The sequence below is a fragment of the Anomaloglossus baeobatrachus genome, chromosome 5 (assembly GCF_048569485.1).
Source record: "Anomaloglossus baeobatrachus isolate aAnoBae1 chromosome 5, aAnoBae1.hap1, whole genome shotgun sequence".
NCBI classification, from domain to species: domain Eukaryota; kingdom Metazoa; phylum Chordata; class Amphibia; order Anura; family Aromobatidae; genus Anomaloglossus; species Anomaloglossus baeobatrachus.
The window spans coordinates 134,979,793-134,998,273 of NC_134357.1; the positions used below are offsets into that span (position 1 = coordinate 134,979,793).

The 18,481-nt window shown below is 45.8% G+C and overlaps 1 protein-coding gene across 1 annotated transcript in view; it reads right to left on the minus strand.

Annotated features, from left to right (window-relative positions):
• The window catches only part of ADAMTS14 (ADAM metallopeptidase with thrombospondin type 1 motif 14), a 305,508-nt gene that overhangs the window by 28,401 nt on the left and 258,626 nt on the right, over positions 1–18,481 (minus strand). The window contains exons 15-19 of the mRNA XM_075347232.1: positions 12,477–12,560; positions 10,918–11,081; positions 7,678–7,843; positions 6,995–7,127; positions 1,570–1,777 (exon numbers count right to left, since the gene is read on the minus strand). Coding sequence (XP_075203347.1) covers positions 1,570–1,777; positions 6,995–7,127; positions 7,678–7,843; positions 10,918–11,081; positions 12,477–12,560 — 755 coding nt within the window. The remainder of the gene's footprint in view (positions 1–1,569; positions 1,778–6,994; positions 7,128–7,677; positions 7,844–10,917; positions 11,082–12,476; positions 12,561–18,481) is intronic.

The following is an 18,481-nucleotide window of genomic DNA, read 5'->3' on the forward strand; positions in this document are numbered from 1 at the left end:
GGAGCGAGGAACATCTCCTTACCTGCGTCCTGCGGCTCACGCCAGCTATGCGGAAGGAAGGAGGTGGGCGGGATGTTTATGTCCCGCTCATCTCCGCCCCTCCGCTTCCATTGGCCGCCTGCCGTGTGACGTCGCTATGACGCCGCACGACCCGCCCCCTTAATAAGGAGACGGGTCGCCGGCCAGAGCAACATCGCAGGGCAGGTGAGTGCATGTGAAGGTGGCGTAGCGGGGGCGGGGACTATCGCGCTCGGCATCGCAAGCATCGGCTTACGATGTCGTAGTGTGCAAAGTGCCCCTTAGTATTCTTGGGCACATCAATATTATGTTGAGAAACAAGGTTTCTCTCAAATACCTTGTGCTGCCAATAGTGCCTGTGAGTGGAGCTATTGTGCTCTGCTCATCCCCTTCGCGTGACCCTCGGGCTCCATGACCTCTGATGTCTGATGATATATTTTTTCATATTAATGGGTTGAGTGCTTCCTTTTTGCCTATGCTTTTTTCCTCTTCTTTATCTGATGTTTTATAGGCAATTAGCACCCTCAGTGTGATATTTATATATATATATATATTTGCTGTGCATTCCTATTTTCCCTGCTTCCTCTGTTGTCTGGTGATGTCTGGTCAACTTCTAGTCTTCCTGAGTGACTGGGTTGTGGGCGGATTTTCACCGCTCAGTACAGCCCAGCATCTCCCTGCTCCCTCCTTAACTTCAGAGCACCACAAACAGGAGCAATGCTGGGCTATGTCGAGCGGTGAAACTCCACCTACAGCCCAGTCACTCCTGGAAACTAGGGTCGGCCACAGTGATGTTAGGTCAACAGGAAGTTGATGTGACATCACTAGACATCAGACATCATGGAGCCCGGGGGTCATATGAAGGGGCTGTGCGGACCGCAGTAGTGCCGCTCACAGGCACTATTGGCAACACAATGAATTTGAGAGAAACCTTTTCTCTTAACATAATATCAATGTGCCTATGAAAAATAACTAGTGAGCCATCTCTTTAACTTTTCACCCCTATATAGCAATTTGATTTTTGCTGTGAAGGCCATTGGGTGGCATACAAGTAATAGCTACCACCCCATGAAGCAAGTTGACAGAGGGATAGTCGTATAGCTGGGTCAAAGCCAGGGGAACATAAAATTGGTTACAAGAATAATGGAGGTCAAATCAACATAGGATCAGCAACAAAATCAGTAAGGTTAACAGTCCAAGGTCAAATCCAGGAATCAGACAGTAGAAAAGTGATAACAAGCTGGTCCGGGGAGTAGGATTAGACATCGGGAGTATATTGAACATGGGGCCATATTATTACACGATTACAGAGTCTATAATGATTTGGGCCAATGATGAGCGGTAGTAGTCACACCAGAGCTATACCTAAAAGGGGTCGAAAACTACTACATAAAAAGATACCAGTATTGACATTGGCTCATGGTAAGAGGTTGGTGCTACAAACTGCATTTTAACGCGTTCTATTCTTATTATTTTTACCATATATTATGATTGAACTCTTACTGAAAAAAATCTAATTCCAAGACATTGATTGACTGTACCAGCACTAACCTGTGACCAGGCCCCTGTTCGCCACTGTGCAGGACATGGGATGCGGTTGCATGGCCTTCTTGGTTCTGGCCGATCAGCAGTACAGTATTTGGTATGGACTGTGCGATTGGTGCCATTGTGCAGGTGCTGGATACATTGGACTGGCCTAGTTTGGACACCCAGCTTGCCGCAGGTTTTGCTGCAAGGTCCCCACTCATCTGTTACCCATCTAAAAGGACAAACATATACCAATTTGTTTTTGTAACTTAATGAAAATGCTGTAATACTGTCCTATGAAAGCATGATGCAATATATACCTGGTTAAAACAGCTCTATAGTACATAAATAAATGTGCAATGCATCATTCTACATTTAGACCTAGTCATCCTGTGATTAATTTGAGCAGCTTAGCAAGATGGAAACAAGATGTCAGTAAGTCCAATATCTGTTCTGTACAAGACTTCGGAAAGTCATGATGATAAACAGATGCAATGAGGTAACCTAAATAAAGCTGACCATTAAAAACTGCATGTAAATGAGCATTTCCCTCAAGTCATAGAATAAATAAACATAAAAAGTGTTAGCTCTTCTAGCAGTTTAACCTCTTAGATACCACTGTCATTCATGAACGAAGGGGTGGTCTCTCATGAATACATCATCTACTGAGTAACAGATTTGTTGGGTCCCTATGGATTGTTATAGCAGCTGGTGGTCTACTGAAGTCCACCATGTCTGCCATGTGACTACTGCTATAAAGTCCTGCTGGTAGCTAGGAATCATAATAAACTACAGTATTATTATTTCTTTTTAGAGCACCATTGATTCAATGGTACTGTACACGGTGGTTCAGTGGTTAGCACTGCAGTCTTGCAGCGCTGGGGTCCTGAGTTCAATTCGCACCAAGCACAACATGAGGAAGGAGTTTGTATGTTCTCCTCGTGTTTGTGTGGGTTTCCTCTCCGATTTCCTCCCACTCTCCAAAGACATACTGATGGGGACAGTGTTGTAATGTATGTAAAGCACTATGACATTAATGGTGGAATATAAGTGAATAAAATGGGATTTACATAGAACATTCAAGTTACAGTGAACAAACTAACAGTGACAGACAGGTACAGAGGGAGAGGCATTCAGTTTACAGGATAATGAGGAGGAAGACAGTAAGTTAGGAGACTGTGTGTCACAGGTGTGTCACGGGTGACAGACAGTCCTATGGTGTCCTGCAATAGAAAGTCACAGGCTTTGACTGCGCAAAATGCTCCCTGACTTTCTAAAATTCCTGCTATTAGTATTCAGTGTACTAAGTATCTCCTTTGCTTGGTTTTCATCCTTTTCCCTTTAGGACTCTGGGGAACTCCACTTCCCGTCAACTGCTAATCATCTGTATTTCCCCTTAGGTTCAAATACTCTCATTATCTTTGGACTTGTGCTGCTGATATTCAGTTCCTTCACAAGCTCTGGATGCAGTAAGTCAGCTTGCACTTATCTGTAGGATTGTTGCCGCTCTTTGTTGAACTTCTTCCTGAGGCATCTAAAGATAAGTTATTAATGTGCTTTCCCCATGTTTGTGCTCCCAGTGTCTTATTTAGTGTTTAATGGGGTTGAGGAAAAGCTCAAACCTACCAGTTCCCTATCTACAGCCAAACTCTAAGGTCTTCCTAGGGTCAGCTATCCAGCTCTACGCAGAGATGCGGAACCTATCTAGAGTGGTGAGGGACCCTAGGGGCAAGCAGTAGGTTCGGTCAGTAGTCATCATCTCCACCTTCCTAGATGCAGGGTTTCCCTTCCCTTTTGTCATTCGCTTGGTACTCCCCCATACCTAGTGTGACACTGCGGCAGCTCCAGTGGTGGTGAAGTGACAGAAGGCTTATTGCCAGCAGTAAGCATTCTTGAAAATATGTTTTTTCCAGTTATGTCTCAAATTTCTAAATGTGGCAGATAATCGGATGTGTTGGGGCACAGAATTCCATAGGATGGGGGATACTAGGGAGAAGTCTTGGAGGCAAGTAGGTGAGGAACATACAAGTGTAGAGGAGGTCTTGGATGGACTGGAAATTACATTTAGAAGATATCGGGAGATTAGTTAGGAGATATATGGAGGAGACAGAATATGGACAGCTTTGAACTTCAATGTTAGTAATTTGAACTGGATATGTTGGAGGGATTTGCAAAGGGAGAAGAAGAGGAGTAGTGAGAAGAAAGATAAATTAGTCAGGCAGCAGAGTTAAGAATGAACTGGAAAGGTGCAAATGTGATAGTAGGGAGGCCAAAGAAGAGAGAAATGAAGGCATGCCCTAACATTTTAGTAGACTCAGGGTTCAGGAAAGGACGGAGTCTGGAAATATTTTTGAGTTGGAGGCAGAAAGAGGTGGTAAGAGCTTGAATGTGTGGTTTGAAAGACAGAACAGTGTCAAGGGTTAAGCGGGCTTTACACACTGCGATATCGCCTGAATTTTGTCGTTGGGGTCACGGTTTTGGTGACGTACTTCCGCAATCGTTAGCGATATAGCTTTGTGTAACAGCGTTCAGCGATGTAAAATCGTCGCAAAAGCGTGATTTATCGCTAATCGGCTACACGGGTCCTAATTCCCAAAAATCGTTTCTTCAGCAGTAACGAGGTTGTTCCTCGTTCCTGCGGCATCACACATCGCTGCGTGTGACGCCGCAGGAGCGAGGAACGTCTCCCTACCTGCCTCCCGGCCGCTATGCGGAAGGAAGGAGGTGGGCGGGATGTTACGTCCCGCTCATCTCCGCCCCTCCGCTGCGATTGGGCGGCGGTTCAGTGACGTCGCTGTGACGCCGCACGGACCGCCCCCTTAGAAAGGAGGCGGTTCGCCGGTCACAGCGACGTCGCCGGACAGGTAAGTATGTGTGACGGCTCTGGGCGATGTTGTGCGGCACGGGCAGCGATATGCCCATGTCACGCAACAGATGGGGGCGGGTACGCACACTAGCGATATCGGGACCGATATCGCAGTGTGTAAAGTAGCCTTTACTCTGAGGCAGCGGGCACCCAGTACATGGGAAACCATGATGTTATTTATTGTGATGGATAGATTGGGTAGGGAGTTAAGTGGGATGGAGGAAAGATGATTAGTTCAATTTTGTCCAGACTGAACTTTAGGAAGCCAGAGAAGAAGGATCATATGGCTGATATTCACTCCCAGACTCTGGACAGCAGAGAGGTGACGTCTAAGCCAGTGAGATAGATCTAGGTGTCAACAACGATAGGTTTTAAGGGAAGCCATGGGACTTGAGTTGCCCCAGGCCAAAGGCATAGATGGAGAAAGGTAGGGTTCCCAAGACAGTATCTTGAGGGACACCGATAGAGAGAGTGCGAGATAAGGAGGTAGTATGGGAATGGTTAGATTGTAAATGTGCAGATGTAGAGGTATGAGGAAATCCAGGTGAGGGCAAGTTTTTGACTCCAAGGGAAGAGAAGATCTGAATTAGGAGGGAGTGGTTACAATATTTGTAAGCCAGAGCCGATACCACAGAGCATATTGTTTTGGTTGTCTATAGAGGACAGCCTCAGCCTGAGCTTCACAGGAACACCATGATTGCAGCAATGGGGGCCTTCAGTAGGCTCCGGCTGCCATCGTTCCACCATGATTGCGTTGCAGGGGCCAGTAGGAGCTGATGCATCTGGTCAGGCAACATGTGGTTTACAAACCAATGTTTTAATATCTCCAAGTATCTGTAACTCTGGGCAATCAGGCAATCAAAGTGGTTATTTCATCAGTATTTTGCACCTGTCTTACCTCCTTTATTAAGGGGGTCTGCTGCATCCTGGTTGTGCATGTTTCTATGACCTTGGCTGGTAAACACCATTGCCTTTTTGCTATATTTATCTCCAGTGTTATCTAGCAATGGTTCCATTGTTATTGGCTTAAGGCCCCGTCACACTAAGCAACATCGCTAGCAACATCGCTGCTAATGAACAACTTTTGTGACGTTGCTAGCGATGTTGCTGTGTGTGACATCCAGCAACAACCTGGCCCCTGCTGTGAGGTCGTTGGTTGTTGCTGAATGTCCTGGGCCATTTTTTAGTTGTTGCTGTCCCGCTGTGAAGCACAGATCGCTGTGTGTGACAGCGAGACAGCAACAACTAAATGTGCAGGCAGCAGGAGCCGGCTTCTGCGGAGGCTGGTAACCAATGTAAACATCGGGTAACCAAGAAGCCCTGTCCTTGGTTACCCGATATTTACCTTTGTTACCAGCCTCAGCCGCTCTCACTGTCAGTGCCGGCTCCTGCTCTGTGCACATGTAGCTGCAGGACACATCGGGTTAATTAACCCGATGTGTGCTGTAGCTAGGAGAGCAAGGAGCCAGCGCTAAGCATTGTGCGCTGCTCCCTGCTCTGTGCACATGTAGCTACAGCACACATCAGGTAATTAACCCGATGTGTGCTGTAACTAGGAGAGCAAGGAGCCAGCGCTCAGTGTACGCTGCTCCCTGCTCTCTGCACGTGTGGCTGGTCACTGGCTGCTGGTGAGCTCACCAGCAACTCGTGTAGCCACGCTCCAGCGATCCCTGCCAGGTCAGGTTGCTGGTGGGATCGCTGGAGCGTCGCAGTGTGACATCTCACCAGCAACCTCCTAGCAACTTACCAGCGATCCCTATCGTTGTTGGGATCGCTGGTAAGTTGCTTAGTGTGACTGGACCTTAAGGGTACCTTCACACTTTAGCGATGCAGCAGCGATCCGACCAGCGATCTGATCTGGTCAGGATCGCTGCTGCATCGCTACATGGTCGCTGGTGAGCTGTCAAACAGGCAGATCTCACCAGCGACCAGTGACCAGCCCCCAGCCAGCAGCAACGTGCAAGCAACGCTGCGCTTGCACGGAGCCGGCGTCTGGAAGCTGCGGACACTGGTAACTAAGGTAAACATCGGGTATGGTTACCCGATGTTTACATTAGTTACCAGCGCACACCGCTTAGCTTTGCTCTCCTAGCTACAGTACACAATTAATTAATTAACCCGATGTGTAATGCAGCTACATGTGCAGAGAGCCGGAGCCGGCAGCACAGGCAGCGTGAGAGCTGCGGAGGCTGGTAACTAAGGTAAATATCGGGTAACCACCTTGGTTACCCGATGTTTATCTTGGTTACAGCTTACTGCAGCTGCCAGACGCCGGCTCCTGCTCCCTGGTCGCTTCATTTCGTCGCTCTCTCGCTGTCACACACAGCAATCTGTGTGTCACAGCGGGAGAGCGCCTTTGAAGAAAACGAACCAGGGCTGTGTGTAACGAGCAGCGATCTCGCAGCAGGGGCCAGATCGCTGCTCAGTGTCACACACAGCGAGATCGCTAATGAGGTCACTGCTGCGTCACAAAAAACGTGACTCAGCAGCGATCTCGGAAGCGAGCTCGCTGTGTGTGAAGCACCCCTAAATGATCTCAATGAAAACAATTCTTTTAAAATCAAATTACTAACTTGTTCATACCCTGGCTGGGAGCATTCGTGCAAATTACACCTTTTGCGAATAGGCTTTGGCTTTTTGTTGTTGTCACATAGGGTACGTTGAACCATCCTGTTGTCACTCTTTCTTCGACATCCATACTTTGTGTACTGGATACCTGTTAGGTGTGATGATAACGTTATGACAATTACACTATATTTACACGGTAATATCATGTTGCTTTCTCGTTATTGGTTATTTGGCCTTCCTTTTACTCCAATCTAATCCATGCAATCATTCACCGTAACATTTGAGTAAGAATTTTAAAAAATTGGATTGGACGCCCACATTTGTCCCCCTAACTTGAGAACTAAATTTCCATCAAATTTTAAAACATCTAATTGTAAATAAGTATAAATTGTGCTCCCCCACACTTCAAAGACTATGACTAGGGTTTGTAGAATAATGCCCTTGCCACTAAAACAACATCATTCAGATGAGCATGATTGAATGTCAGTGACTGAAATTTTTACATCAAATCTTCAAAGACATGAAAAGTATCTACAAAACCCTAAAATTGCCGCTCAGTGATACGAAGGGATAGAACACATATTCAATCATGCTATACGGTACATAACGTCTTAGAAATCTTTGTAAGGAACATTTCAAACACAAAAAAAAAAGTTTAGTAAACTTATACAAAACTGGAACAAAAGCAGTTTACTTACCTCCACCGCACGCTTTGGAACATTGGGACCAGCTTTTAAGTGCCCATTCATAAGAATCCATCTCCTCCAGTAAAACATTATTGTTACCAATCATCGGTAAAAGGTCTTCATGAATAATATATTTGTAGGTTAGGCTGCTTTTTAACTCCTCATCCTGGGGCACCACCTTGGAGGCAACAAAATAATATCCTGATAGACTCATTCTCAAGAAAATGTATAGAAAGACTAATGAAATGTGTGAATTCTAAACCAAATTATAATTCTGTGCTTAAATTAGCAGTAAAAGTAAACCTCCCAAATGTACTCCTAATGGGTCCTATAAGGCAGAGATCTCATGTACTCGTTCTACCTATCTCTTCCACTCTTTTGTATAGATACTTTAACGAAATACTTATAGAGTGCCACAATTCAGCTTGAGGATTTGATTTGACTCAAAACAGAGCAAAATTATTTTTTCCAAGTCCTCCACTTTACTTGTCATAATTTTGTCCTAATTAAGTCCATTGCAAAAAGCAGAGCAAATTGTATAATTAGTTAAAAGGGAACATGTCAGAAAGGTTTTGCTCCACTTCACCCCCCAAAATGCCATCACTACCAGATAGGAGTTATCTTCCTGCAATCTTTAAAGGTGTTCTTAGTAGCTCCTGTTGATATGTCATTTTGGTAAAGGTGAGGTTTAATGTTATGTTCAGCCACATTCAGTTTATCTAGTCAGCAAAGTAGAGAAAAGAGATGAGCGGACTAATAGATATTCATGTTCACCCAGTTCAGTGTGACTTTAGTTAAAAGTTCAGTTCGGTACCCGGACAGGCCCCGAAATTGATCCCAAACCCCACTGTACTGTTTTATGTTCATGTGCATGTAATAGTAACTATGATTCCAACTAATCTCACGTAATCCTGTTTTGATCTGAATGATGGTGGACTGTCAATTATGAACCTTTAGGGGCTTTATTTTGACCCTTTAACGTTATTTACTTTGCAGTTGGTTTAAAATTCAATAATACATTTTGAAACTTAAAATATTTCACCTTTCGCACAGAGACAGAGTCTTATCCCACATGTTTATATATTGGGAACTGATAGTGAATGATTTGGCTGCTTGAAAGTGAGTGTGTTCGTGAGTTGCTTTGATGCTTCTTTTTTAGATCATACATCATACTGTTTAAAAGAATGTGGCAGTTTTGTGAATTTAAAAAACTCTAGTTAAGCCGAAGCAGATTTGCTCCAGGCAATTTAGGAAGGACGATGTCTATACATTTGTAACCAAATACAGGACAAGCAACTCATGTGCCTAACAGGTCCTCAGTTTATAGCGACAATATTAGCATTTGTGTAAACCATCAATAAGGCAATTAAAAATGTATAAAATGTAAAAATTACCATGAGTAAAAAAGTGTCAGAGAATTTAAGTCATGGTACAAAGGATTATTTTATATAGTATAGTAATGACCTGTGTTTAGGGCCTTCTGCCTCTTAAACACTGGTGCTTATATATTAAGCCTCATGCACCAGAATTCTGCTTTAATTTACACCAAAAAATGTTTTACACAGCTTGTACCACATTTATTATGTGATGTAGACATTTTTTTACATGTTCGACAAGGAGTCATGGGCTATTAGCAAATGGTTGGAAGAGGACATGGCCTAAATTCCAATCCCCAATACCAATACTTAGTGGGTCAAAGTAAGCAAACTAATAGATGGGGCAACTTTAGACTAGACAATGTAAAAATGAACCAGATTTATCAAACAGCAGGATCCACTTTAGTAAATTTAGCACATTTAAGGCCCTGTGCGCTCACTTCGTGTTTTTCTCACCAACAGGTTTTGCTGCAGAATTTCTGCAGCAAAAAGAAGCAGCATGTCAGGTGCCTGTGGTTTTGCCATTAAATAATGGTTAAGAACCACAGGGACCAACCCGTGGAAAAACCAGACCAAAACCACACCAAAACCACACCAAAACTGCACCAAAACCACAACAAACTGTGGTAAAACCGCATGCGGATTTTGGGTGCGTTTTTGGTGCGTTTTTTTTTTTGCGGGTGCAGAATTCTTCCAGAGGGTGCGTATTTTACTTAAGAAACACATTTTCCCAGTGCGCACAGACCCGTAAAAGGGGTTTTCCACTACTAAGATAATGATTTAGGAAAGACGAGGACACTCGCAAAGAAAATCATATTTATTGATGTGTCAGCATGTCATGGTCAGGTATACCACACTTTACAAGATGGACAATGTTCATCCACACCTTGATCACAGCCTGTTAGGATCATAGTAGTGGATGCTCCATGACAGGTTCTCAACACACTCTCCATAGTGTGAACTATGCTACTCTTAAAGCGTAACCATTGATTTAATTTGTATTTCCTAAATCAATAGTACACATGTAAATAAGTAACTTTGTAATATATCTTATAAGACAAATTTGCTTTTTTCTCTTCCAGAATTGATTGGTCATTATCAAAATTCTCAAATCTGAGATAAAATCTATATTCAGGGAAAACTTTCCCATTACTGAGATAGGAGATGGCAGTTGGTGTTGATGAGACTATGTAGATAGAAAGGGAGAGGGGACGGAGCTCTGCTTCTAGCTCCTTCTTCTGCCTCTAGCTCCTCCCTCTGCATCTAGCACAAATTTGCCTATAGTTCCTCCCTCTGCCTCTAGGTCGTCCCTCTGCATTTTGGTCGTCCCTCTGCCTCTAGGTCGTCCCTCTGCCTCTAGGTCGTTCCTTTGCCTCTACGTCGTCCCTCTGCCTCTATGTCGTCCCTCTGCCTCTACGTCGTCCCTCTGCCTCTATGTCATCCCTCTGCCTCTACGTCGTCCCTTTGCCTTCAGAATTTTGATAATGGCTGATAATTCTGGCAAAGAAAGAAGCAGATTTGTCTGATAAGAAATATCACATAGTTGCCTATTTTCATGTGTACTACTGATTTATAAAATTAAAATGACGGATACTCTTACTTCATATCTTTTTGGCAACTATTCCATATATGTGATGGCAGCTGATAGATAGTAGGAGGATCTAATATTTATAGGCCCCTGGGCAGCTTCACAGGTGGCACATACTGTATAATGTATCCACCTAAAGTTTTGCCTATCCTCTCCTACTTTTTTACCAGTGTCACTTTGTAAAACGTATTGAGAACAGTAACAAAATGAACACATACAATTGAAGTAATTGTACAATTGTATTGATAAGGTTGAATATTTACAATGATAATGGAAAATGTATCTTACCAAAACCACAATGGGCTCTTGCAATGGTCCAGTAGTTTTCACATTTTTCTTTCCATCTTCAATAGTGTATTCCCACTCCAAACCCATTTCTAAAAATGTTCTTGATTTTGTATCTTTGCCTTTAACATTCAGAATGAAATTTCCACTCACTTGGTTTTTAATTGCTGAAAGAATATCACATATAAAATTATTAACACCAACAACTTTCAAGGTAAATGTACTATGCTAAACATTTTCTGGCCTTTACAACAAGGGCACGTGGGTGTTAAGAATATACAACTAATGTGAGGTCATGAAACACATTCACCTATTTGTAATGTTTCACTAAAATTGCACCTTCAACCTATAACATTTCACTTGTAGGTACAAAGTATGGACTAAATATTTTATAACGTCATTTTATAAACATCAGAGCTCCATATTATATTACAGGGAACTTGTCAATTAAAAAATGTAATTAACTGGCAGATATGGAGTTAATCTGCCTGTTAATAGTGTTCTGATGCCATGCGCCGCTGCACTGACAGCCCCACTTTGGGAAAAAGTATATTTTTTTCTCCCGGCAGCCTCAGGTGCCAGATGCGCTCTTATGACTGAAAGGGCTCTTCTCCACTTGCGTTTACAAATTCACAGCAACACTTGGCTACAAATGTGAGTCGAGTGTCCTGCGTGTGGTCTGCATATGGTGTGTGTTTTTTTCCTCACATAGCATCCGTATGACATGCGAGTGTCATGCGAGTGCTATGTGAGTGTTTATGCATACCGCGTCAGACTGGCTACCGGAGGAATCTCCAGTAATACCAGGCCTGGCCGCGGTTACATGCACTGAACTCCGGAGCTGTCACCTGAGCTCCAGAGATCAGCCCGGCCTGTCTGCAGCTGTGTTGAACTGAACAGCAATTGTCAAGGAATCAATCACTCGGCGCTCGCTGTTCAGGCTGCACTCTGGAGCTCAGGTGACATGTCCGGAGCTTAGTGCATGTAACTGCGGCCAGGACTGGTATTACTGGAGATTCCTCCGGTAGCCAGTCTGACACGGTATGCAAGTGTCAAGGATCCGAGTGACATGCGTATGCCATCTGTATGACATGCGCATGCCACCCGGATTTTGATTTTTTTTCTCGCTCCCATAGGATTGCATGGGGGTGCGAGAGCTGAGACTCGGTGCAAATCGCAGCATGCTGCGATTTCACCGAGAGCACGAGACGTTCCGTAAAACATTTAGCAAGAGGACACTGCCTCATTGATTAACACTGGTCCAAGTGCGATCCGATTTTCTATCTATCACTCGCACATAGAAATTGAAAGTGGAGAAGAGCCCAAAGCCTGAGGCTGCTGGGAGGAATAATGATCATTTTTACCTAGTAGTGGGATGTCAATGCAACAGCCGCACAGCATGAGAACGCTATTAACCTGCAGATTAACCCCATATCTGCAGGTTAATAGTGTTTTTTAATGCCAGGTACCCTTTAAGAATTTGTTTTTGACATACTTGAAGTTAAGTATGGTTTATGTGAATTTCCAGCTGATTATTACTTTTAAAAGTAATTGGATCTTACCAAGATTGTTGGAGGACACTTCTGTCTCTTCTATTAGTATGTGCCGGGCTCCTGCTGGAATCTCAAACATTTTTAAAACACCAGCTACAATAAAAAAATAAGAAATTGATTTTTACATAGGTATACTGTACATGAAATTTACCAAATCAAAGTATATTTGTCACATTAGAGAAAATATATAACTCAAATTATTTTTAAGTTAAAGGGAATCTGTCAGTAGGATCAACCCTTATAAACTGTCTATGTTAGCATATAGGTCTTACAAATGTGATACCTTCATATCTGCGGTCCAATGTCTTATTCCAAAGAAATCAATTTTTTTCTTATATGAAAATGAGCTGTTCCAAGCTATGGATCGAACACTGATCTCCCTGAGAATCTGCCTCTAGAGCTTTGAAGGGGCGTTATCGGAATGGCTGCTCTCTGCTCCCCTGATCTCACTGCAGAGCTGTGTGTGATTATAACTAACACATCTGCAGGTTCCTCTCAGCTTCAGCTTCTATCTCACATGCAGCGACTGTTGCAATATTATTGCAATACAGCAGAGCTGTGAGAGCTACAGCAAATGTGTATGTAAGAAACGAAGCGCAGATTTACTGTACTGTTAGTTACATGTCTCAATCTAGTAACGCCCCTTTATATTTTAAATAATCTCTTGAGGCAGATTCTCATACAGATCAGTGTCCTGCCTATAGCCTGGAACAGATCATTTATATATATATGAAAAACGTAGATTTCTCTGGAATAAGACATCAGATTGCAGATATCAAGGTTTCATTTATTTCAGTTTGCTATGACCTACATACTGTTATGCTCACTGATGTTGAGGCGACAACTGGGAGTGGACCCAATGGACCACAGGGGGGACCCAAGCTTACCCTGATGTGGCAGGGGCTTAACTAAGGGCCTACTGGGTATACATCAGAGCCTAAGATGGTGAGAATGGGCTTGGTTACTGGTAGACACCAAGTGCCACTTCCAGGGCAGTGACCGAGACTGTGGCAGCTGACCCCCAGGGCAAGGATAGACTCAGGTATGGACACAGGTGCAGGTAGGTACAGTCTGGACAGCTGATGCAGACAGGACTGGTCATACAGGCAGGTACAGCGGGTATGACAGGGACCAGGACACAGGCACAGGTTAGAGAGCATGGGTACAGGTAACGGGCACTGAGTACAGGGAACCTGACAACTATCTCGCAAGAAAGACACTAAGCTTACTGAGCATGTTGTGCCAGTGTGGCGCCCTGGACAAGCCGGGGGCCACAGAGAACAACATCAACACACCCCACACTCCCAGCAGGCACACCAAAGTCAAACACGAAACCCTTGTTGCCTTCCTCCAGGGGCTGATGTCCACACCAAGGGGTGGGCCAGGCAGTTGGTCCCGCCCATCAAGGAGTTCACAGTCCTGGAGGCGGGAAAAACAGACAGGTTAGTTTTGGAGGTGAAACAGAGAGGAAGGAAAGTGGTAGTGGAGCAACTATCTGACAGCGTCTGGGTGTGTGGCCCGGGCGAGACAGTAAGGTTGGCAGACGGTGGTGACCGTCTGCAGGAGTGGCTGATTGGAGTCTACCGTAAGGACCGTGGACGGGCGGTGGCCCGGCGGTACCGGACCGGTACGCAAAGAGAAGCCAGCACCATCTGGCAGGGGCTTACGGACCCCGGCAAGGCTAGGAGTTGCCGTGAATTTGCCACATTCGTTTAGTGAAGGGAACCTCCTGGGTTTCCCAACAGCCAAGTCCCGACAGATGGCAACAGTCCAACCAAAGTGAGGGAGACACCGCCACCGCCAAGGCAACCGTTTCTCAGGGCCAGAGCCTGCGGGCAAAAGGGGCTCCTCCGGCTCATATCCAAGCTGGGGAGCAGGTTACCGGTGGGAACCCATTGGAACCATCTACCGTACATAGGTGCAGGGAAAGGCAGTCACCATCAACCTGCCGGGAGAAACAACACCGCAGCCGTCTGTGGGACCCGTCCATCCAGCCGTGTGTTTTACCGAGAACTGTGTCCTCATCATTGGCTGAGTGAGTACCACCGTGCCGTGCGGCACAGCGCTGCCCCTGCGACCCTGCACCTCACCAGGCCCTGTAACCCGCCTGCCATCCATCCCTACCCCATCACCGGGCCCCGGGACAACCAACCCCCTACCCACGGAGGGGAGAAATAACAACCAAGCTGCTCCCTGTCACCGCTCCCGGGATCCCCATCTAGAGCAGCGGTGGTGTCACCAATATCACCACAACCGTGGGTGGCGTCACGGACAATAACCAAAACCCCCACAATCAAAATCCCCTTTTCATTCACGGGCGAGGAACGCCGCTCGAGTCCCCAGGATCCGGCCCACAGCTCGAGCCACCACAGAGCAGCGGCCGCAGCAGCCGGACCCGAGCAGTGGGAGAGCTCAGCGTCCCCTCCTCCGCCCGCGACACTGGCACCTCCCCTAAGGGGAGGATGACTTTTTTACCTAGTGCCTCTCAGCCATAGGCTAACAGGCACTTCCGGATAAAGTTGTTGGCCCTTTAAGAGCAGGGAAGGCGTGTTTGCTCTCTCGGAGGGCCTGTGTAGTATGCGCAGGGCCCAGGAGTAGGAGGCAGAAAGGCAGCACATGGACAGCCTCGGATAGGAAGGGAGGATGCAGTCTGACAGCGGCGGTGAGTATGTCAGTGTCCCTGCTGCAGGGGAGAAGGAGAATAGCTCAGGGACACTGGCATTATGCAAGCCTATATAGACAGTTAAGAAGGGTTGATCCTACTGACAGATTCCCATTTAATCCAGATACATATTTTTTATAATCTGTTTTTATTCTCTGGTTCTAGACTTTTTTCATTCTATTCTATGCCCATGATTATTTGGGCAGACATCTTGCCTGAGTTACTAGTAACAACAATACAGAGAATCTGATTTACTGACTTTTATGACTGTTTCAGAGGTATACTCTGTGATTTGTTCAGTGTGCAAGGACCATGTGAAAAGTGTGATCCTGTGTTATCTATACAGAGAGATACTATACCTTTCATCATAATAGTGCCTAATGAGTAGTGATGAGCGAGCATGCTTGTCACTACTCGGTACTCGCACGAGTATCACTGTACTCGGGCTGCTCGGCGGGGACCGAGTAATCTCGCGATACTCGTGCTTTACTCGTGGTCTTCATTTCTGCATGTTGGCGCTCTTTTGAGAGCCAGCCCTCATGCAGGGATTGGCTGGCAGACCACTGCAATGCCACAGCCCTGTTAGTTGTGGAATTGCAGTGATTGGCCGGCCTGCACAGCGTCACCGAGCCTTTATATCGGCCGGCGCGCTGTGCTCTGCTCACAGCTATTCTGACAGTGAGTGTAGGGAGAGTGTCGCTGATTCAGGGAAAGCTTTGCGGCCCTTTATAGCTTTTTCAGTTGCAGGGCTGCAAACAGTGTGACCAAAAGTCCTTCTCAGGACTATTCTAGTTGTATACAGGCAGGCAGGGTATAGCCAGGTCGGAGTACAGTAGCAGAGTCCTTCTCAGGACTATTGTTGCTATATACAGGCAGGGTATAGCCAGGTCTGAATACAGGCTAGTGACCAAAAGAGTCCTTGTCAGGACTATTGTAGCAGTATACAGGCAGGCAGGCAGGCAGGGTAGTGGTGACCGTATACCAGCCTTCATATCTGGGGCTGGTGTACACAGTGTAAAACAGTCCAGATAGTGTCTGACTTGTCTGTACTGTAATTGTCGCTCCCCAAAAAAACCTGTTAGTAGGTTATTATTGCGTCCGTGCTTGGTTTTTAAAACCGCACGTGTGTGCCTGTTGGTGGCAGCGTACAGGTGCACTGGTGTGCGTTTACCAAACTATTATATAACGCACAAGTGTAGTGTATAATACACGTCAGTCAGCAGTGGCTGATAGTGTCAGAGTTCTTAATTTTTGCTCCTAAAACCTGTGTTAGGTTATTATTGCGTCCGTGCTTGGTTTTTAAAACCGCACGTGTGTGCCTGTTGGTGGCAGCGTACAGGTGCACTGGTGTGCGTTTACCAAACTATTATATAACGCACAAGTGTAGTGTATAATACACGTCAGTCAGCAGTGGCTGATAGTGTCAGAGTTCTTAATTTTTGCTCCTAAAACCTGTGTTAGGTTATTATTGCGTCCGTGCTTGGTTTTTAAAACCGCACGTGTGTGCCTGTTGGTGGCAGCGTACAGGTGCACTGGTGTGCGTTTACCAAACTATTATATAACGCACAAGTGTAGTGTATAATACACGTCAGTCAGCAGTGGCTGATAGTGTCAGAGTTCTTAATTTTTGCTCCTAAAACCTGTGTTAGGTTATTATTGCGTCCGTGCTTGGTTTTTAAAACCGCACGTGTGTGCCTGTTGGTGGCAGCGTACAGGTGCACTGGTGTGCGTTTACCAAACTATTATCTAACGCACAAGTGTAGTGTATAATACACGTCAGTCAGCAGTGGCTGATAGTGTCAGAGTTCTTAATTTTTGCTCCTAAAACCTGTGTTAGGTTATTATTGCGTCCGTGCTTGGTTTTTAAAACCGCACGTGTGTGCCTGTTGGTGGCAGCGTACAGGTGCACTGGTGTGCGTTTACCAAACTATTATATAACGCACAAGTGTAGTGTATAATACACGTCAGTCAGCAGTGGCTGATAGTGTCAGAGTTCTTAATTTTTGCTCCTAAAACCTGTGTTAGGTTATTATTGCGTCCGTGCTTGGTTTTTAAAACCGCACGTGTGTGCCTGTTGGTGGCAGCGTACAGGTGCACTGGTGTGCAATTTCCAGAAACTTTGATATAACGCACAAGTAGTGAATATACACGTCAGCAGTGCACAGCATTGCAAAATGCGCAAGGGCATTGGCAAGGAACAAGGAAGTGGACGTGATGGTGGTGCAGGCAGAGGCCGAGGTCGTGGGCAAGCTCTAATTTCGCCACAACAAAGGGCCACATCTAGTCGCTCGCACGTCCTGTCCCAAATTCTTGGGGACCGCAGCAGTACACCGCTCTTGAACCAAGACCAGTGTCAACAGGTTGTTAGTTGGATAGCGGATAATGCTTCCAGTCAGATTGGCACCACCACAAACACTCTGTCTTCCACACGGTCAAGTGTCAGTAGCCGTGATACTGCACCGCACATTTCTGAACCTGATCCTCCTTCCTACCACCAGGCTGAGTACACGTCCTCCTCGGACATTAATGATCCCACACTTGGACACTCGGAAGAGCTGTTCACGTTTCCATTCACACATTCTGGCCTCTCGCCAGCTCATATTGAAGTGGGTCATGAGGAGATCGTCTGTACAGATAGCCAAATATTTGAGCAGCCACGTTCTCACGAAGTTGGCAACGTGTCTCAACAAGTGGTGGACGATGATGAGACACAATTGTCAGCAAGTCAGGAGGAGGAGCAGGGTGCGGAAGAGGAAGACGACGTGGTGGATGATCCAGTAACTGACCCAACCTGGCAGGAGGATATGCAGAGCGAGGACAGCAGTGCACAGGGGGAGGGAGGCGTAGCATCACAACAGGCAGTAAGAAGCAGGGTGGTGGTCCCAGGCAGAAGTCAGGCAACCGTTCCCCGTAACAACACGACGACACAAGGTGCCTGTACAAATGTTAGGTCTTCACGAGTCTGGCAGTTTTTTAAGTTGGATCCAGATGATTCAAAAAAGGCCATTTGCAACACCTGCCGTGCCAGCATCAGCAGGGGTACCAAAACTAGCAGCCTGACCACCACCAGCATGATCAGGCACATGTCAGCCAAGCACCCGACTTTGTGGGAAGTACAACAGAGTCGAGGAGCAGTGCTTGCTGATGTCACTGCTACGTCTTCGCTGGTTGTGCATGCGAGCCAATCCTCTGTCCATGCTGCCTGCGAACAAGCCTCCTCCACTCCTGCACCTGCAGTTGCCTACGCAGAAAGAACACCATCATCAAGCACGTCCTTGTCCCAGCGCAGCGTTCAGTTATCCATTCAGCAAACCTTTGAACGCAGGCGCAAATACACTGCCAACACCCCACA